The sequence below is a fragment of the Ixodes scapularis genome, unplaced genomic scaffold (assembly GCF_016920785.2).
Source record: "Ixodes scapularis isolate PalLabHiFi unplaced genomic scaffold, ASM1692078v2 PGA_scaffold2__306_contigs__length_199485367, whole genome shotgun sequence".
NCBI lineage: Eukaryota > Metazoa > Arthropoda > Arachnida > Ixodida > Ixodidae > Ixodes > Ixodes scapularis.
The window spans coordinates 165,025,497-165,047,929 of NW_024609857.1; the positions used below are offsets into that span (position 1 = coordinate 165,025,497).

General features: G+C 44.1%; 1 protein-coding gene across 1 annotated transcript; it reads right to left on the reverse strand.

Annotated features, from left to right (window-relative positions):
- Nucleotides 1-1,987: 1,987 nt before the first annotated feature.
- Nucleotides 1,988-2,920, reverse strand: LOC115332202 (sulfotransferase ssu-1-like). Its single transcript, XM_029994561.4, has one exon. The coding sequence runs from the start codon at nt 2,918-2,920 to the stop codon at nt 1,988-1,990; it is 933 nt and encodes a 310-aa protein (XP_029850421.2).
- Between the last annotated feature and the right edge of the window lie 19,513 nt (nt 2,921-22,433).

The following is a 22,433-nucleotide window of genomic DNA, read 5'->3' on the forward strand; positions in this document are numbered from 1 at the left end:
GAACTCAATAATTATAGCTTTTTCGAAAACTTATATTTGATTACTGCTAATTAACTACGTAAGAATATAAATTGAGTTGCAGCAAAGGTTAGTGCAGAAAAATATATTTCCAGTGTGGAGAAGTTGCAATGAATTGTAAGTGATTACAAGTAATCAATTACTTGTTTCTTGTTAGGCGCACATCTGGTCAATAATGCCGAACTCTGGGAGGATATTGACTGGTTGCTTGAGTCAACTAAGTGAAGTGGAGATTGCTCAGTGATAATTCACGATGCAAGAGATTCCTTACCTTACGGGCGTAGTCATGAAGAAAGTACCGGACGGGAACTTGTTTTGAGATATTAATTTCGATGCATCAAAATTATTTGTATATTCAGTCGACGTTGAAAAGTCATTCTTCATAGGTTGTGTTGGAAATACACTGAAACGGCTGATGTTGCGTCAAGTTTTCGTTTTTATTTTACTTTCTTATAATCACCTTTATGGATAACTGTGGAACAGCTGCAGTTCGTGTTTTTTTTTTTATAATAAACCAATATATAAAATTTTTTAGCAGAACAATCACTTTATGCTACAGTGCCTGGAAGGCATCACTGTCTCGTCCGTGTAAGGCGTCCAAAAGAAGCGGTCACTTGATTTTCACTCGGTGACGTATCATATAAGTGTCATGCTGTCGCCGGCCGCGAACTTCTTGGCGTCACCGCAGCAGAGGGTAGATGGCAATAAAGCCCCTCTATCCTGAGAAAAGTCAGTGTTTCATTTTCATGGAAATGCTCGAGACAAGTACCGCCGCCTCTTCTGGGAACAACATGGCGTCTAAAACCTAGATAAAATCTGCGCTGTGCCGCCATGATCTTCCCAAGGGCTGCACGTTACACGTGCTTCGTGTATCGACTCACCTTGAGGTGCCTTTAAAACATGAAGAGGGTTTTTGTGGCAGACGTCTGTTCTGCTCCAAGTAAGGCAGTCCCAAGAAGCTTCAGCTGCCAGAAGTTCGGACACTGCGATGACAGTAACGCTCGTGTTCGCTGGTGGTTTTCGCCAGCCTTCATAAGAACAACTTCTCTGACTTTATTTGTTTCTCCTCCGGGACCACTTTTGTTGTGGAGATGTGACAGGATTCTAGATACACCGGTCGGAGATGCGCTCCAGGCATTCTGCTTATGTTAATTTGGAAATATTTACAGTATTTCAAAACATTTCAAGATATTGTAATCTAACAAAGTATTGCACCACAGTGATTTTGCCTAGTTCATGCCATACCAACTCAGTGCGGAAAATGAAAAAAGTGGTCTGGCCAAACTGGAACACTTACACGGATTTAAGTGGATGTTACGGAAGAACGGCCCCTAACTTTGCTTTCATTTTGTTTAGAGTTTTTTGTTGCAAATATTATTTCTACATGGGCAGTATTGGATCCCCTAGATTTTTTCCTGCGTCCAAATTAAGCCGAGATTTACTACACTTGTTTTTTGCCCCAAAAACTCGAACAAAAAATAAGTTCTTGCAACTTTAACACACTAAAGTTTTACAGCATGAAAAATAAGTCAATTGACATTCTAGGAAAGGCTTGGTAGAAGTTTGGAAGCATTGCACCTCAGAGGAACATTCCCGCTTTATGTAGTGAACTAAAATACTTAGGTGTGCTTCAAGTATCTGTTGGTTTTTTTTGTTATTGTTGTTTTACGTACGCCACTTAAACATGTGAAGAATCCTTTGTAATCTTCATGGAAACCGATTTCTGTAAGAACTACTTTGCACAGCGAATGAACTGTGTTCAAACCTTGGTTTTGTCTTCAGATGGCACTATGCCATTTTTGACGTCAAGTGAAGTCACGCGACATAACGGCGTGCAACTTTGACGCCACTTAATGTACTGAGAAGTAGCAGAATATTTTAGGAGAATGGGAGAGAATCCTTTAATCTACCACTTTAGCGCGCTGGAAGTAACGTAATGTTACTAAGTAACTAAGCGCAGTTTGTATTGTCACATATTTTCCATCCAATCTTTCGGATCCCAGAGCATTTCGTGTTTCACAACATGCCCGCACTTCTGCACGAAGGCTTCTTCAATCTTGCGAGAGTTCTCTTTGCTGAAGTGGTTCCTCCAGTCTCCAACGACGCCTTTGCGGACCAGAACACTGGGCGGAGGAGGGGCCCTATCCAGGGGATAGTCCTTCTGTGCCGTCCACCTTTCTGGAGGATTGCCACCCAAAGCCTTCTTGTAGTTTACGTTCAGGTACTCCTTCATTGCTTCCAGACTGCTCATGTCAACGACTCTCTTAAACTTATCCGAAGCCGGATTTAGAAGTTCGGGGTCGTCCAGGTCCAAAAACTTGGCGATTTGCAGCACTGACCCAGCGTGATCCCTCGTGATGCCCTCGTAGGTGAGGCACAAGACGTTTTCAGCGTGGGCATTAGGGTACCAGGACGTCAGATGGCTGAAATAATCTCCGAACGTCGTTCCACCGTTTATAAATATCTGGACGTACTCGTCGAAATTAGCATTTTCATAATTGTAGATTTTGGTTTCTTTCGTGTGATGATAGTAAGATGTGCAGCAGTCTTTGGGGTTCCTGACGACGTAAATGTACTTCGCGCAAGTATGCTGGGGCAGCAGTTGGTGTTCGAGGTGGGAGGTGATGATCCTGGGGCGGGGAAGGGAAGCGATGACATCTTTGCCGACCATTTCAAGGAAGGAAGTTGAAAGGCCATAATCGCTCTCCTGGGATGAGGCCCTGCCAAGTAGGAGCTGAACGATGCGCTTGATCCAATTGGTTCCGCACTTCGGGTAGGTGTCGATAAAAATGTCTCCTTTCGAAGGCTCGTACTTCAGGCAGGATCGAAAGTTGTCTGGATCGAATCCCAGTGGAAGCTTAGTACCGTCCACAACTTGGAACAGCCGCTTTGTCGCCTCCATTGTAATGTCGACTTGGTGTACTGGGAAGAAATTGAGATGAGGAGGCTATTAAAGGAGAGTCAACCTTCGAATTTTTTTTACTGTGTAAATTTCGACATGACACAACACATTTTAAATAGACAACATGAAGATATTGAAGTATATGTAAGAAAAACATCAGGCGTCTTATACGCAGACCTTAAGGCGAAGGAAAAAATTACACATAAAAACACACAAGGTGCTCCTAGCTGTAGTGTAAAAGGACGAGCATGCAATTATTGTGTATTCGAGGCACACCTTGTTGATGATAGCAATGATGCGATATCTAAACTGCATGTTTGAACAGAACAAATTGAAACAGTAAAAAATTAGGCATTGCACTTATCTTCCAGTGCACTTCACATTTCCAACTTGTTCAATAAAATAATAAAGTAAATATACTATTTCTAAATTACTTACTCTGTAGCATTAGGTTAGCTAGCGCATTGCAAGCCTGGTTTTAACTAAAAAAATACTTGTGTAATCATCCCGAGAAAATGCAATTAATAAAATGAGTATACCTGAAAATTCCAGCTAGTAACGACTCCCCATTTTCAAAAATTAAGACATGAGCCCCCCAGAGTCTTGCCTTAATTCGTCTGTTGTCAATACAAAAAGAAAGAAAGATTTTTAATGCCGTTGTTTGCGTCGTCAATGGTAGATTAGGCGAAGCTATGCTGAATGTTTCGCATACTGAGTGATTTCAACAGTGCAGCATATCGATACGTTGTTGGAGATGACGCTGTATACTATGTAGGCTGAGTTTAGAGATTGGGCGTGCCCGCGCAGTTGTCACACATCTGCATTAGCAGCGATAATTAAAAAAAAAGATAAAAGACGTTTACAATTATCTGTCATGCCGAATCAGAGCGCAGCTCTTTAGGAGGACGATGGGAGGACACAGAGAGAGGTTATGTCCCTGCTCCCCCTCCGCACCCCCCCCCTTTTCTCCTTTCCTGCTCCCCTGCCATTTAGTGGAAAATGTGCGCCGAATTTCCCGCTAAATTAAGCAAACATTTCCCCGCTAAATTTATAGGGGAAATATTCCCTTTAAATTCGGCGGGGTAATTTAGCAAATGTTTTCGCTAAATTTAGCGGGGAAACTGAATCGGCAGGGAGGTCACGTGACGCCAATTGCCCCGTTAAATTTAGTGGAAACATTTCAGCTAAAATATTCCCGCTAAATTTAGCGTGACGTCACGTGATGTGAGGCGCTTAGTCACGTGTAACATCATTATGGGAAACGTTCCATAATGCAACGCATACTATTAATAAGCAACGTCGGCGTCGCCGACGCCGACGCCGCTTATCTCGGGAACGGGTGCCTAAGAGGTGCGCTCTAAAACAATTTGTGTATTTTGTGCATGCGTATAGAGTTAGTATGCCTCAACGGGCTACTTGTCTGTCAGCTGTAGATGAGAAATTTAGCCAGTGCAGCATAACCGCTAGCCCGAGATGTTTAACGTGCACCGCGCTGTAGTAATACACGACTGCATGCCGCTACGATGCTCATACAGATGGAAACTGGCCGTGGGGGATTTGAAGCAAGGATCACTGGGTTCTGCAGCGCGAGCTTTCTCTCCACGTGCTCCACGTCCACTGGGCGACCGATCACCCTAGCGATAAATTAAGTGTTGCTAGAGGCAAACAAAATTGGAAGTTATTTTTTGGGTTCCTGCACTGGGGCGCCCGCTTGGTAGCGCTTCTCATTTTGTGCGCATAAGCTCACGCTACGTATATCCTGGCATAGCCGAGCTAAGCCACCGCGTTTTTTATTTGGGTTCACATACATGTAAAGTAATTTCTTATAAAACGTTAACATGCACGACTAATAATCTAGAGTAAGGTGGCTACTTGGGCCAGAAGGTTTGTTGCTAAGGTAGAGCAGCCCTTTGTCTTGTCCCTCTTACCTTGGTTCGTGGTTTATATCGGCGCGTCTTTCTTTCACTAATAACCTCTGGGAAACATCTTGGATAACCATAACGCTTCTAACACTTTTTTTTGCATGTAGCAAAAGAACAGGGCCACTGAAGTTAACTTTTTTCCCCGGCTGTAAGTTTCTGGACTGTAGAAGACTTAAGAAATGTGGACATCTCCACGAGATCTAGTTGTTACGCTTAATCCCCAAACCGCCTACACTGTAGTCAAAGGCACACGAGCATGAGCCCAACTCCTACATAAACCAGGCCGGACGACTGACTTTTCTGCGTCACCAAAAGAGGCAAACGAGGGGTAATGATTCGACACAAGTGCTTCGTCAGGGTAAGGCTGAGCTTCAAGTCCTCACTGATTGAACCCGACTCTGAGCCGAACGCTGACTCATGTCCAGTCCGCGTCCTGCATTGAACGTTCAGCACTGCGCCTTGTTATCTGCAGTTTTTTTGGTGAGCTTAGCTAAGCACGTGCTTTTGTTTGAAAGAAATAATAACTATGGAGGCATGGTTGAGAGTTCCACACTCGCACCCACTTTACGGTGCATGGAACGCGTTTCCGTGTGTTTAGCGTCATACTCCGCCCATGCATTCAAAGAGGTCCCGAACTGCCAGAAAATGATATCCCAAAAGCCTGAGTGTCAAGCCGTCAGATGTCGCGATACTGTCGGTTGGTCGTACGACTTCAAGCAAAAAGCAGGAGAGAAGTCATGAGCCACTCCACTCTGCGGAGGTGGATGACCAGCGAAGCTGTTTAACACACGACACAAACGTGACACAGAATTTTTATCAAAGGTAGGAACACATTTGAGCGCGATCTTCATCGGTGGTGTTTGCCACCCGCCTCCGTCGCTGACATTCTCGTTGCCGTTCCTGCCGTTGCTCGTCGTAGGCGCGTTGCTCTTCGGGAGGCCGGATTGTACGCGACCACCACATTACGACGAGTGAAAAGAAGTGAATCTGGAAGACGGCAACTTGTCTCTTTTTTTTTTCGTTTTAATTTATATTCGCGTGGACGACTATCGCCACCCTGAGGAGCCGGAAGAAACTAGACACGCGCGACGGGACCGCCACCGCGGGAGAGCGGAAGGAAACTAGGGACGCAAGTGCTTGGAATGAAGACAAAGAGGGGCGCTGCGACGTTTTGCTGACTCACATGAAAAACTCACGGAACCTTAGCCATATACAGCTTCGCTGGAAAAGGTGAGTGTCGCTGTCGTCACGGCGCCCGAGCTGCTGGCTTCTGAAGCTGGTCGGAACTGTCGAACTGGAAAGCGACGTGCAGCAAAACAGGTGTCTGCCACGTTCACCCCCGCTGCTAAGGCACCGCCAGGATCGGTAACGGTGACATCATCACATTTGTATGACGCCTTTAGAAGCAAATAGAGGAACCACATTCTCGGAAGCGGTAAACACACCAAATGGAGACGCGTTCCAAGCACGATAGGCGACCTTTTGTCAGCGCTTCTAATGTTTGCGAGTGAAAGTGTGAGTAGCGTTATTAGTGACTTGTTCGAAGAACCGATAGATGTAGTAGAATGTACGAAATGCATTGCTTGGCTACTGGGGGAGCTTGTGCCTTTAGAGGAAAGCGCGGATGGGCACACGCCTGCGGTGCCCGATATTCGTAGTGCTGGCCAGGGTGTAAGATAGACAGGTGGGGAAACGAGAGCCAAATGAGCGACCGCATTGTGTCCCCCTCGGTTTTCTCTTTTTCTGTGGCGCCATCTATGTGGAGCACCAAGAACTCTCACTCCGGGTGGGCGACCGGTGGCGACCGGCTAAACTGACGGAGATGGTTTCTCGTGAATTTTCAATGGAGGACTGTCAAGCTCTCGGTTTATTTTGAACACTCGCCCATAGAATTCCATGCAAATCCGATTCCAATTTTTTTCCTCTCGCTGCAGCGCCATCTGTTTCAAATCGGGGGTATCGCAAGCAGACGAGTACACAATCCGGTCACGGCGCTGCGGTAGGCTTCTATGGGCCGTTTCCCCACCTGTCTATCTTACACAATGGTGCAGGCTATACATGTTTGCAAGAACAGCCTAAGGGCGCAGCCATTTTGCTTGATTGTGGTCCGCTCGGGCGCGGCCATAATATGATTATGACTCTTTAGTAAGGCGTCGTAATCGGATTATGGCCGTGCCCAAGGCCGCACCAAACGAGCAAGGTGGCGGCGGCGCCCGGAGGCCGTACCTGCAGTTTACGCAGGTACGGCCTTTATATAGTTTACGCAAATCGGGTAACCACAATTGACACGAATATTGTTTATTTTTCTTCCTCCCAAAAAGAGAGCTTGGAAAGGGAGAGGAGAAAGACGGGACGACACGAGCGAGAGAGGAGGCATAAAAAGAGGGACAGTGAACCCAAATGTTTTAGTTTATCGACCTCCGAAGCTATACGTACCCTCACGTGACCAGACTCGCTGGCGCCTTGGAAAGCAAACTTGCAAAGGGAAAGGGAGAGAGACAGTGTTTAACGGGCTTCTCCTCTCCTGATCACATGTTGTTTACGAGTTTTGTCCGCACGCTGACTAACCTGGACTACTAAGGACTAGGGAGCCTTCATGTGCCCTTTGCTCTACTAAGGACTAGCGGTCTTTCTTTTGTCTTAGTTCCCCGACGCGCCAGAGTCGGCGCTTGGCGCTCTCGTGTGTGGTTGTTTTGAGACTTGTTTCCTTCTTCGCGTAGTTTTTCTGTTGTCATCGCATCTCGGGTACATTTTTTTTCGCTTGATACTAAGGCATTTGCGTGCACTCGCGCAACAAGTCCTGGTACGGTTTAAGTGACATGTGTGGCAACTAGTCAACGATGACACTGGTCATTATCGATATACCCCTCTCTCGACAAAGAGACTTCTTTAAGTTAGTGTTCAAATGTTTTCGTGGCGGATAGAGCGGGACGTATGGATACGATCGACAGGTGAGAAACAACTTATTTATGGGTTTCGTTGGTCATGTAGGACACAATTAATGTGCTGCGGTCGATTTTTTTTAAGCTTGTGATAGAATGGAATTTTGTTCTTCGTCCTTGTCCGCTTGCTGTTGCGTTGACATTTGTAAGCATGCATGGTTATCTAGTTTTTACTGGAAGGTGAATAACAAGTTTGCGATGGTCGTGTGCGATCATCGAAAGTGCGTTGTTGCTGTTTATGTGCTTATTTATACTAATGTTATTTTATTGCCTTTACCGCGTTTATACTAGAATCTTAACTGTATTAAGGTGATCGTATTTTGGTATACAAAATAAGTTATGTTTTGTTCTAAGGCAGCTTGAGCCCATAGACACAATTAAATTAGTTGACTGTAATGCACCTGCCACACGGAAAAGTTAATATGTTTTCATTAAATGATATGGTATTTAGTGAGTTCTCCGTCTTGAGTGATCATACCAGCGTCGCAAGCTGATTTGTCGACCCCGTAATGTCATTCAATCGAAATTACGTTAATTTGACCATGTGGCCGCGGTATAATGCCAGAAATCAGTGACAGCACAAGGTAACAGTCGCTTACATGATCTTAAGTGACACTTGTCTAGCCTAGGGTGACCACCTTTAAGCAAGCGAAATGCGGGGCAGTGGGAGGGGGAGGGGGCAGAGGAAATTTATTAACACGCACACCACGCACCGAGGTTCTGTTAACGCATTTAATAGACTGTGCTGTTTATACAACTTCTAATTGTTTTGCAGGCTAAGCAATGCAGCTCAAATATTTCGACTCCCAGTGACGTACTTTTTTATGCCAAATGTGTTATTTAATGTGCCGAAATTGAAAACATAAAAATCAACTGAAGTAGAACTCAATGCGTCAAATGGAAATAAGAAACCGTAAATCTTCTGGTTCTTGTTTCCTGTCAACGCTTACTTTTATCCCAACATGGTGCTACACTCTAATGAAAAGCCCGTGCGTCTAGTTTCCCGCACAACACTCGGAGAGCCAATCACCGCGAGTTACGGAGGCAGCTCAGCGAATGACGACGCCGAAACATATCTTTAGACCGAAAGACGCAGTATGAGTTTTGACATAAAGCAATGCAAAACGTCACGCTTGCATTGCATAATGTCACAACTCAGACTGCGTTTTCTTGGTCTAAACATATGTTTCTACATCGTCATTCGCTGAGCTGCCTCCGTAACTCGTGGTGATTGGCCCGGCGAGTGTTGTGCGTGAAAGTAGACGCACGAGCTTTTTTTTCGACGTCACAAATGTGGGGAATCTTTTTTTTTTTTTTTCTCTTTGCGCCGGACATCCCATGACGCATCGCGCTCTGCGTTCGCTTCTCTTCGAGCGCTTTCTCAAGTGCACTGTTTGGAACGAAAAACACAGCCAGTCGTTCAGAATACAAACGTCTGATTATTACTTACGGCTATCATCCGTCATGCTTGACTCATTTCCGGACAATAATTGAATAGTTTAATTTTCGTTTCCGTACCCACTTAATAAGCTACTGCTCAATTTTTTCAGCTGCGTATATTTTGGTCTGGAATACCTTTCCCCGCTAAATTAAGCAAACAATTTACGCCGTGTTACTTATCAACCAATCCAGTTTTCCACTAAATTCAACGGAAGGTTTACGTCGCGTGACTTATGCACCAATTCAGGTTCCCCGCTAAATTTAGAGCAAAATTTACGGCACCTGACTTATGCTCCATTTCAGGTTTTCTGCTAAATTTAACGAAACATTTACGTCATTTTAATTATGCACATATTCAGTTTCCCTGCTAAATTTGGTGAGACGTTTAGGTCACAACCCACGCACCAATTCGAGTTCACCGCTAAATTTGGCTGGAAAATTTACATCACGGCCTATCGACCCATCCGGCTTCCCCGCTAAATTTTGCGAGAAAATTGACGTCAAGACTAATTCACCAATTCACTTTCCCTGCTAAATTTAGCGGGGAAATCGATGTCACGCCCTATGCATCAAATCGGGTTCCTCGCCAAATTTCGTGGAAATATTGACGCGTGACCTGAGCACCAATTCAGGTTCCCCGCTAAGTTTGGTCGATAAAATCATGGAACGTAAGCTGATGTCACGGGGCCTACAGTCAAATTCAGTTTCCCCACTAAATTGAGCGGGCAACCTATCCCTGTGTGCAACGGTAAGAGCTATCGCATTCCTTGATCTACCCTCTGGTTTCTACATATTTGATGCCCTGATTTGTGTTTCGATGCCTTGCATAGTTTTTTAGATATTTGATATCAAAGTATTGCTTCGGGAGTCTACGGCGAACCTGAAACTACTGTCTTTAGTATGACGGCAACTTTGGTGGTCAGCTGCATGGTCATCGTGTGACGCAAATCTCCTTTCGCAGTACCGCAAAACGTACGACTCGCCAAGTCACTAGAGCAGTTCCGATAAGTCAGGTAGGACGCTACGGTTGTTTTACTGCTTTGCTTTTTTAGATATCAAACAACTGTTGCAAATATTATTACACATTCATAAAGTTGCCGGCCCGAAAACCAGCTTTTCGCGATGAACGCAAACTTAAAACGAGGCGTCACTTATTTTCCGAGAAGAACTGCAAGCTTTGAGCTTGCGATGCATATTGCAGAAGCGTCGTGGAAGCTAATCGTAAGCTCCCGCTGAGCAGGAACGAGCTAAACTATGGACGCCATTAATTGCTAAACTTTTGCACCACAACACGCTTGAACGAGCAGGGAGTCAATAATCTTCGTGCACGATCGCTGAGGAGTACTTACAAGAGACGGCCGCTAGAACATAACTTAAAGAACAGAAATCGTTCGCTGGGAGGGCTCATATCGCAGCAGAAAAATACCATGAAAGAGCGAAGTTCAAACAATAAACCTGCTTACCCAGGCCATGAAGTTATTACAGTAGACCAGGGGTGGCCAGGCTGACCCCGCCTAAGAGCCTCAAACAAAACCACGAAACTTCCAAGAGCCGCGCGGGGGGGGGGGGGGGGGGGGGGGGGAATTTTGTTCAGGGCCATAAACGAAGCTCGAACTACTTTCAATCTATCCGGGTCAAAAGCAGTCCAACTGTGCATAAAGTAGTAGTAGCACAAGGCTACCAAACCGGAACCTGTCTTTTGATTTAAAACGCGTTCCATTGAACATAGTGACAGTTGCGCACAGAGGGACAAGGACAGAGAACTCGCCCAACTGTCTACTCTACTTCGCGTTCCATTTCTTTTTTGGGGGGAAGTGCTCGTGTGACCGGGAGGGAGGCGGGGAGTGTGTGTGTGTGCGATGGGGCGGAGGTAACGGAAGGAGCCGCGAGCCGGCACTTTAACATGCGAAAACCCGCATGCGGCTCCTGAGCCGCAGCTTGGCCACCCCTGTAAGAGACGCTCGAGGCTCAGCTGGCGCTAGTGTCTACTGGACTTCCGGTTCCAAATTAAAGCAGACAGTAACCTGTCTACCTTTACAGCCTTCCTGTAAATTCTTATGGGAAAACGTACGTGATATATTTATCGTGGCCAGGGAATAATAAAAACAGCGTATTTGCTTTACTCATAACGCGTACTACATGTAGCTTTATTCACATTATAAAAGTGATTTAGTTTGTTAATGTGCTTTGTTTAATTACTGAACGATATTTAAGTTAGCAAGAATTGAGGCCCAGGTTTATGTTGCACAGCATGATATGTCAATACAAGCTATCAATTCAAGCAAAAAGAACAAATGAAGTGCGTACTACCAAAGATAACGGTTTGAAATTAATCCGGAGACAGTCCGGAAAGAGACACTCCGGTTTGCGCGAACCGGAGGCTAGATTTCTAAAATTTTCTGGCAACAAAATGTTTGTAAATTTATCTTACGACAAAGTTACAAACTTTTGAGTATCCCCGAAGTGAAAATTTTGTAAGTTTTGCCTAAGTTACGCATGTCATCGTAACTTACGCAAAACTTACAAACATTTTGCTTCGGGAATACTTAAAAGTTCGTAGCTTGGTCGTCAGATAAATTTACGAAATTTTTGTCGTGAGGAAGTTTCGGGAATCTGGCCTCTGGCTTTTCGACTCCTGCTTAAAGGAGTCATGAAACAATCTTCCTGTTTAGCTTTCCTCCTCAACGGATAAATTGCGCATTGTACCAAACAGTTAAAGAAGACGGAAAGCGGGGAGTCCCCTCTTGCTCGGACTCTCGTTTGTGTACCCGGACAGAGCCATTCTCCCCCTAGAAGATTAGCGCGTCGCTCCAAATTCAGACAAAAGTTGCTTTCCCCGCCCCGTTAACCCCGAGGCTGACAATACTGTGGAAGTTATTTGCGCATTGGGCCAGCCACACTTTTGCCATGTGATCCCGCTCTCTCGCGCAGACCCACGCACAGAGAATGAGGTCAGGTGATGAAAGGGAGGCGGCTGATTGGTCCGGCAAGCGCGTAGCTTCCACCACAATGTCAGCTTAGGGGTGAAGGAAATAAGTGATGTCCGGTGTCGTGTGACGTGCGTTTGAGCCCGGTGACGCGCTTTGGGGACCGCTCATGTATCACTGTGAAAAGGCAGAGAGCTTTTGAAAGGAAGGGGGTACGAGATAGTCCGCTGTGTTTTCAAATTTTCGTACCGAAAGTCAAGGATTTGACTTTCTACCTTTTACCTTTTGGCCCACAGAACGATGTGCTATTAGTAAAATACCAATCAAAATTTATTTATCCCAGCCCAACATTGGTTTCATGGGCCCTTTAAAGTCAAACCGGAGAACATCCGGATAGATAATCTCCGGTTTGTAAAATCGGAATTTTTCGATTCTGGCTTAAAGTTAGACTGGAGAAAATCCGCTTAGACAATCTCCGGTTTGTACAAAGCGGACATCGATAACACCGGTTAAAGAGCGAACCGAAGAAATTCCAGACGGACAATCTCCGGTTTGCACAAAGCGGATGTCTACAACTTAAATTTAAAGGTAATCTAGAGAATGTCTGGACTGAAAATCGCCGATTCCCACAAACGCTACTTTGCCAAAATCAGTTGAAGATAAAATATTTGGACAAGTCTAAACGTGTAACCTCCGGTTCGCACAAGCCACTTATTGAAATGTCCAATTGAAATGGTGTACGGCTGCCACGTTTCGTTCCGATTTTCTATAGACGCTGAGTGCTGAATGTTCCTAACGGTCAATAAAAGCTTTAAGAACTGTACATTTAGTAAAATTAGAAGCTCAAAGCCTTTTAAACATGAGGTTGGTGAGACTTTGAGGCATGGAAGCGCACATTTGGTTCATATGGTACATGAGCAAGTTCACGAGTGCAGAATCACTGATCACCTGGAATGTTTAATTAATTCACATTAAGTTACCACATGCCACTATTATACTCATTAAACACGAAAGTAAGCACACTTATTTTCATGTGCTAAATGATCTTCACTAACCGCATGAAGATTGTCATGTGTTAAATGAACTTCACTAACAACATAAAGATTGTCATGTGCTAAATGATTTCACTAAAAGCATGAAGACATTAGAAAATAACAATGCATTATTGCTTTTGTCAGTCAAGTCTTCGAGACATTTATTTACAAACGTATGTAGAGGCATAAAATGAGCGCGAGGATCTGGTAGCACAGAGCATTTCTCGGGCAGTCTGGTATTAAGCGTACAACGTTTGCAGCGGTGAGGACCCGAAACATGGTTTTCAAACCCGGCGAGAAAAGAAGCCGTAGCCCGAGGAACGCGAGAACCATGCACGTGCGGGCGTTCCATTGCTCGGACAAGTGTGTTTCGGCGTCTCGCCGCAGCGGGGCGCCCGTTGCATGGCTCTTGTCTCTCGCTCTACCTTTTCACTTTCGGTGGCCGCGTCACGTGACGATCTGCCAGGTTTTGTCAGTATAGAGGAGGCCAAGACCCAATCTCAAAGCATGCTTCGAGCACTGCGGTACGCAGCGAGTCCGCACCATATCGCTGAAAACAAATATGTAGCGTGCGCGGAAACGATGCGGCGTGTGCTAGGCCAGTGGTAGCGTCGGAGTCGCTTGCCACAGATCAACTGTTTTGTTGTGATGATAATTGATGATAACAAAAGAGCGCCTCCCTATAGTTTGATTTCCTCCCCTATAGTGACGTGATAAAGAACCCGAAGCAGCCTAAAAAAGAAAGGTTCCAAGTCGGACTGCACTGGCTAAATTGTTATTTACGAGGTTGAACCGGTGCAGCCAGATTGCATGACATAAAATAACCGTGTACAAATTTAGAACGTTCAATGTGCATTTTTTTCGTTAACCCTAATCACTATAACGTTCTGATGCGAGGACTCAATCTTGAGCAACCAGAAACCCGCAAGAGAGTGACCCACAATGACAATACAAAGCAGCAGATTTCCCAGTGTACACACCATATTATGTAATATGATTTTCTCACCGGAGAAGTCGCACCGATATGGCTGGTCTGCCGGAGCGGGTACGTGTGTTGTGCCTATATGCGTAGTTAGCTGTAAAAGGGCAGGTGGTTAAACATGACGAAGCTCGCGTATAAGAGAGAGGAAATAAAAACGAAACAGGGAGGATGCTCGTATATTGTATTTATTTGGTTTTGCAGGTCAAAGCCGGCAGGGCTGGAGAGGAAAAAGGCATTACTGCCTGACGTGTGCTCTCCGCCCTCTGCAGTTCACCAGTTGTACATGATAACAAAATAATAACCGCACAGCAATCGAGAAACAACAGACATGCATGACTTGCTATAGTAAAACACATTTAAGGCTGAGGCTTCAAGGCGGCTATGAAAAATTGACGATAAAACCAGGTGTTTGAATGGCAATTCTTTTATCTGGTTGCTTCCTAAATATATTTATTAAATGTGAATGTATAGAGTGGAAAATGTTCTACATCTTGATATAAAAAATAATATGAGTAGATTAGAATGTTTGCTCGCAAGGGACATGTGAAAAGTGACGTTTTTGACCCAGTTAGGTTTAGTAGTACAAATAGGCATGATATAATGTTGGACCGAATTGGTTCAAATATTTATGAGGTCTTGATAAAAAGTGCTTTTATCGTGGCCCTTATTTCATTTTCATTTTTTATTGAGTGCTTTATAACTTGCAATATAGGCTTAATGAGAGAAAAATTACGATCAATTTCCAGAGCTGCGCAGTTTTTAAGTCTGAAACTTGTAGCATTATTAATGGCTATAGTATCAAATTGTGTGACAAATGTTAGTAAGTTTGATGCTGAACGGTCGTAGTAAGGCTCGCGTGAAACTAAAAAAAGCAAAATCAGGCAAACATTTTGTAGTACAAATGTACTGCTTTTAGTTTTCACCTGACAGGTAAACTTAGACATATATGCTCGTTTGCATATCGCGGCCCTGTCAAATTTAGCGTTTAATGTTTCTCACATCAGATCAGATTTTGTTTCCTCAAAGGTATCTCAATAGGGATGCATTACATGAAGGGGGAATAAATACAACATTCAATGCTCAATATTAAAAAGTACATTGAAAAAAAAAACATTCATTGAACAAACTTTACAAATGGGAATTACGAATGTCGCGAAATTTATTGGTATGAGTTTCATGAACGATGTGGGCGGGTAAGGAATTGCAGTCGACAATCGCAAGAAAAAGGGGGGAATTTCGAAATTTGTTAGTTCTGGAGAAGAGCTAAATTTTTAGTGAATGATCGCGCCGCTTTGAAATTTAAGAAGGATCATGGAGATAGAGGCTACGAAATTCCGATGATAAGTAGTAGATGCCATGAAGGAAAGCAAGACGGGCTAGTTTGATTCTTACGGTTAAAGGTTTCAACTCCAGGTTGGTTCTAAATAGTGGCACCCGAGGTTCGTTAATGGTCATACATGATATATTGTGATGCCTTGTTTTGAACAGATTCGAGCTTGTTAAGAAGTTTGGATTGATGAGATCACCAGATGATGGTGGCGTATTCGAGTTTGTATCGCACAAATGGTTTGTAGGCGGTTAGTTTGACTGTCTGCGATGAGCGGAAATGGTGGCGTTTCATGTATCCAAGCTATTTACATGAACTTCAGACGGTGTTATTGATGTGATCGTTCCAGGCGAGGTCCTCTGAAAAAAATTACTCCTAAGTACTTATATGTCTGAACTTTTTCTATGACTTCGTGGTTAATGGAATAATTCATTTGCGTGGAAAAAGGCTGACTGGCAAATGTTATAAATCTTGTTTTTAGTGTTCAATCTCAGTTGCCTTGTGCTGCACCAAAGTGAAATCATGTTGAGGTCTTGCTGTAGCAGTGCTTGATCATCTGGGTTAGTGATGCGGCGGTAGATAACACAGTCATCTGCAAAAGTCTTATGGAGGATGTTAAGCTAAGAGAAATGTTGCTTATGTAAATGAGAAATAAAAGCGGACCCAATACGCTGCCCTGAGGGACACCGGACTTTACTGATGATTTTGAAGACTTACTCCCCCCGACATATCAGCCAGCCTGTTAACGATTTTCAAGAAATATGGCTATCCATTGTATGATAACAGGACGAATGTTAAGTTGAGAAAGCTTGTACAACAAGTGTTGGTGAGGTACGGATTCGAAGGCTTTGGCAAAATTAATAAATATGGCATCAGTAGGTCTGAAAGAGTGAATGTTTTCGCGCTAATTAGTAAAAAATTCAGAAAGTTGCGTTTCACACAAAAAACCTTTTCTGAATCCATGTTGGTTAGTACAAATTAAATCATGGTCAGATAAGTAGCTTCTGACAGAAATGGTTGAACTTCTGGTAAATATATACCTTTTTTCGACACAAAAACGTGATTTTAATGTTTTATAATACATATGTTTTACCGCTTGAAACATAACGTTTGTGCAAATAAGATAGATTATTATCGCGTATACAAAGTACCATACTCTGATTTCAGTAAACGTTGCTCAGTTTTCCCCAAGTAAGCAAAATTCGTAAAAGCAGGTTCTATTTGAGTGTTTATGGCCGACTGTGCCATCCATTGAGTTGTTATAAAAAATGAACTTGTTAAACAAATTCCTAGCGTGGCGTTGATTTTGTCGACATATAGACGCTCTTAAGGAGATGTGCATGGGCGCAGACATGATTGACCTTCACTTTCTCTTCCTCTCATTTAGTACACGTCACTTTATTCCTGTGCTCGCGAAACAGGACACTTAGGGGAACAGTGGCCGAGCGGGTAAGCGCACACCAGCTCATAGCACGTGAAGCGAAAGCTCGTATTCCAGAACCCAGGAATTCTAAGTTCAATTGCCACCCTCCGCCCGATTCTATCTGGGTGAGGAACATACAGGCGTGCGGTTGGGTATCACTACTGCGTGGTGCATGTCAAAGACCATGCAGGATAGCAATCGTACCCCCCTGGTTAAACTGCTCATCTACAGGGGGCTAGCAATGTCGCCATGTTCTGACAGACTAAACTCCTGCTATATAAACAACGAACAGCTAATTTGTGTTTGTTTTAGAAATGTTATTGAGTTCTATACACAACAGCGCTATGTCCAAAAGGTTGTCTTTGGGTAATATGCTATTGCCCATTTTAGCTGTAGGGCATCTTATCGAGTTGACAGAAAGCCAGTGGTTGCGACTTAAATCTGTTTTTCAGAAAACGGGTCTCATAAGACCAATATCTGTGAAGTGTGCTACCAGAAGCAGTGCACGATGGGCTATACCGTATAATTTCTATTATTGTCCTTTTATTTTTGAATAAAGAGTATTGTTAGATGATCAACGTTGACTGTGGAAGTTCTACAATGCGACGACTAAAAGCTTGCACGGTTCTTTTACACCTACTATGACTTGTGTCATTTGCAACTAATGATAAGCAGCAACGAACAAAATTCCTAAGGTTTCCTAGCGTTTCTATTTCATTCTTGCTAGTGGCTGGGATCAGTGCTGCAAAGTTAAATTAAGCGAGATGATCAGTGCTGCCGTGCCATGTTCGACCGGGCTAAAGAACAGCTTTACTTGCGGCCTTTATTTTTGAGGAATAACAAAGGTAAGAGGGCAAGTGCGCGAAGCAACTGGGTATCGGTTGTCTACGTTTAGCATGGCAGTGCTGACGACGAGAAGACCGAGTAACTGCTTTCAAAACACGTATCTTTACCTGCGGGGGAAGCTCGCTTCGGAAATAAACACAGTTCGCGGAAAGCTCGTGTTTCGCTTATATTTGCTGCTAATCTCACCCAGTACAATAAACGTATCGTCCTCGTTAAGCCTTATTGAGCTTGATTTGCTCGATTCGGGGGCGCAATAATGAGGTGCAGGCGTAGGAGGAACTTTGCTACCCTGCTTTCAGGACGAAAGTTTCTCCCTTTCTATAGAAACATAAATTACAAGTGCGTTTCCCTCTTTATAAAAGGCAATAAATACCCTTTTTTATATGAGTCTATGTCACGAATAGTTGCCAATGCCCGTATTACGCCACTCCGCCAAGAGCTGGCGATTGTTCACCGTTCCGGCGAGTAAAAAACATGCCGCCAAACGACAATTTTGTTATATGCAACAAGCATGGTGGAAGTTTGAAGTCGTCGCCTTCTTACTCCAACAGGGCAAAGGTCTGCGGTCTGACACTGGGATGAATTTTTCTTTCATCGAGAGAAATAGGAGCAGTGTTGGACTGTCGACTTTGACGTTCTAAGTTTAAGAATGCAGCGGCTTCAAGCATTCAGCATGCTTTTCATGCACATCTAAAGCTAATTGAATTCATCGTTTGTCACCATCTTCCTTTCTGCCCGAAGGGAACAGTTTGGCCTCGGCTCTCTGCAGAGTACGGGGATCAGCAAACGTCCCGTGACGTGACTCCCATAACATCAAACCACAGTGACATATATTCCTCTGCCTGGAGAAAATATGTCTTGTGAGTACGCCACAGGAGCAATGTGGGACTACCAACTTTGACGCTATTAGTGTAAGAATGCAACGACGTCAATTCGGCACATGGTGTTAGGAAACACAACATCGACGCCATCTTCTTTTCACGCGGGAACAATGGGGCAATCCTCGGTTCTCGACGGAGTACGGGGATTCATCGTACAAGCATCCGCAATCTGGCGCACGTGACCTCGAAGGGCGATCGCGTTTGCTCCTCTCTATGAACGAAATCTCCGTCGTGTAAATGCACTGTTAGGAGGCTTCATTATGAGAAATATACGGCGACGTGTGAAAGACGGTTCTCGCATGCAGTGCTCCGCAAAACTAGCTTTGACCTTGCAAAAATTTAGCGTAACATTCCCTCCAGACACACGGTACTTGCACGCCGACATTGTTCGGCAAAAAGTTTACTTTCATTCGGGGAAGTTAAGTACATAACTCGACGACGATCGCAGAGTCAAGCAATCTGACCAATTGGACTAATAGCACAAAAAGGACTAAAACACGAACCACTTCGTGTCGGCGTTAAATTAAGGAAGCACTGTACTTTTCCAGAATGTATGCACGTTTTTATTTCAAAAAGATGAAACAAAATATGATCTTCACTGAGCCATTATGCTTACCGTGCGTGGAAAAAAAGCAGTTGGAAAAGTGCTAAATTCTGATACAGGCATCTCGGCGTATCGATAATCACTTGTTTGCCCCAAGTGCCCTGGTAGCCAGCAAAAACCTTTCAGAGATTAATAGTAATAAGCTTTTTATTCTCATAAGACTATTATAGTGGATTGCATATTTATATAAATTCATGCAAGGGTTTAAAATCAAATTTTTAGTTTTTTACAAGAACAAATGAAAGACGTTTACAACTCCCTGTAATGCCGAATTGGAGTGCAGCTCTCGGGGAGGAAAAGGGGAGGGTATGGAGGGTAGGATATGCCCCTCCTCCTCATCCGTACCTTCTCCTTCTCCCTCCTCATCTACTCCTCCCGTGCTTCTCGCCTCCTCTCCCTCCTCCTCCTCTCCTCCTCCCCTTCTTCTCCTCCCTTCTCCTCCCTCGTCCTCCTCCCTGCTCCACCTCCCTCTCCTCTTTCCTCCTCCTCCCCCTCCTCATCCTCCTCCCCCTCCGCCTCTCTCTCGCGCGGTGCATTATAAAAAACGTCCCATAATGCCACGCGCGCGTCGCACCGCGCGGTTACACCGACGGCGACGGTGACGCCGTCGCTGCTCAAGCCGGAAACGTGGGCCTAAGAGCTGCGCGGTAAAAAACAAAATGTTTTTGGAGAAATTCCTGAAACGAACGACCGCGCAAATTGCACGCTTGGGTTTTTTTTTAAGTTATTGATTATTGAAACCGCTAAGGCGAAAACTGACATTTTTTCCACCTGTCCGAGATGGCATATTTGGGCGCTTGCTATTCTTTCAGTTTTCACACTACTGCACTAGAACTCTTCTGCGACACTTTCAAAATAGATTTTAATGCGCTTCATTAATTAAAAAGTATGTTAGAATCAATTGGGAAAAAGCCGAACTTCATTTCTTTAACTACGTTTGAGAAAGTGTGGCAAGTTCTTACAGTGGCCTAAGTAAGGCATTCATTCACATCTATCGATCTTTCTTTGTCATCCCCCTGGTTGTGTTTTTTTAAGTTTTAAATAATCCTTTTGGAACGACCACTTTCCAGTCGTCCTGAAGAGTTTGGTTTCTGTATTAGGCCTTATAAAACGTACCTCTCGTTGCAAACCGGAAAAAGCAAATTGGAATCTTTTTAGCCTAAATTCTGACTTGAATCCTTGCGTGTTCCAGTCCATATTTCATTAAGAAGCCACGTCATATATTACAGAACATAATTAATGCCGCGTTTCGTTCCATCGCTCAGACTTCCGGTAAAATCGAAAAAAAAAATGTAAGCCATTTTGAAATGAAGATTGTTCCACCACCAAGAAGAAACAGAATAAGGCTGGGGGCATATTTCCGAGACATTCAACGTTTGTGACCTTATTAGAGTTTAAGCAAAATAGAGCTCAAGCTTGATGGACTACGAAGCAGGCCAAGCGGAATTTCTTGGAGAGGATATCTGTTCTCTATTAGTAACTGCGTCCCAGCTAAGGAAGTGTGGGGCCGACTTCAAAAGGTCGAAGGCAGATATCGTTGTGTCATAGCTCCTCTCTTTCCAACTGCGTCCTCATTGCAGGACCAGGCTAATCTGTTAGACGCACATTTTGCAGCCGTTTCCAACTCCTCGCACTACTCTTCGGAGTTTTTGAAGAAGTCGCATGCAGAGAGAACGAGTGTCAGCTTGGCAGGAGGAGCCTCCATACCCTGCAATCAACCGTTCAAATAGTGGAGCTCCACATTGGTCTGAAAGTCTGGAAGCGTTCTTCTCCAGGTCCTGATCGTAAACATTACGAGATGATTCGGCATTTGTCGGATGAATCACTCTCAGCTCTCCTCATTTATTTTAATGATCTTTGGAAAGATGCATACTTCTCCATAGAACAGAAACAGGCGGTAGATTCCCCTACAGAAGCCTGGAAAAGACCTTTCCCTTCCGTCAAGGTATACAGGCCGATAGCATTGACGAGTTGCCTGCGAGAAAACGTATGAAAGGTTAGTTCACAAACGTCTTGCTTACTTTGTTGAACGAAATCATATTTTGTATGTAAATCAGTGCGGCTGTCGACCTAGACACTCCCCGACCGTCCGCTTAGTTCGGCTGGAGACTGTTGTACGGGAGGCGTTTGTGAATAGGTAGCATTGCGTATCATTCTTTTTCGACTGCGTGAAGGCTTACGATACCACTTTAAGACATGACATCCTGCGTGACCTTTTTATGTATGGAGTACGTGGCAGATTGAAAAACTGCATTAAAAACTTTTTATGTGATCGCTCTTTCCGTGTACGGCTAGGCTCAACAGTTTCTGATTTGTTTGTTCAGGAGAGCGGGGCTCCTCAGGGCGTAGTCCTTAGTGTCACTCTCTTCGCCGTAATAATGAATTCTTTTTGTCAGGTCTAACATTCTTCCGTATCGTACTTCCTTTATGTAAATGATATTCAAATTTCTTTTGCATCTTGTAATATGTCTAGCTGTGAAAGACAGCTATAACTAGTTATAAATAAAATAACTAAGTGGGCTAATGATAATGGTCTTTAGTTCTCTCCAGAAAAACAATATGTGTTCCCTTTTCTTTGCGGCGGGGGCTCTGGTTACATCACGCTTTTATGTTAAATGGGAATGCCATTAAATTTAGAGCCGAGCATAAGTTTCTGGGAGTGATATTTGACAGCAAGCTTAGTTTTGTCTCCCATATCAAATGGCTCGAGCAGAAATGTATGAAGACATTGAACATTCTTAAAGTCGTTTCACACAAGTTTTGGGGTTCTCACAAGAGGTGCATACTTCGTTTGTACGTCTCTGTTTTCGATCGTTCCTTGATTATGGGTCTGTTGTTTTTGCGTCTGCTCAGCCGTCTGCCTTAACAATGCTTGACCCTGTGCATCACTTTTGGTTGCGTCTTGCAACCGGTGCTTATAGGACATCTCCTGTTTAAGCCTGTTTGTTGACTCCAATGAAATGTCCATTAAAAAAGGCGGCAGTATCTAAGTCTGCTTTGTGCTTACAAGGTGATATCGGAACTCAGCCACCCAGCCCACGGTAGTATTCGAGAGTCAAAGTTTTGTCGTACTTTCGACCATAAACCAACTGTTGTTCGACCCTTGAGTCTTAGTTTTGAGAACCTCCGTCTCTCCCTTACCCTGCCATTTTCTAGAAAGTGCGTGCCGTACTGCCTCATGGAAT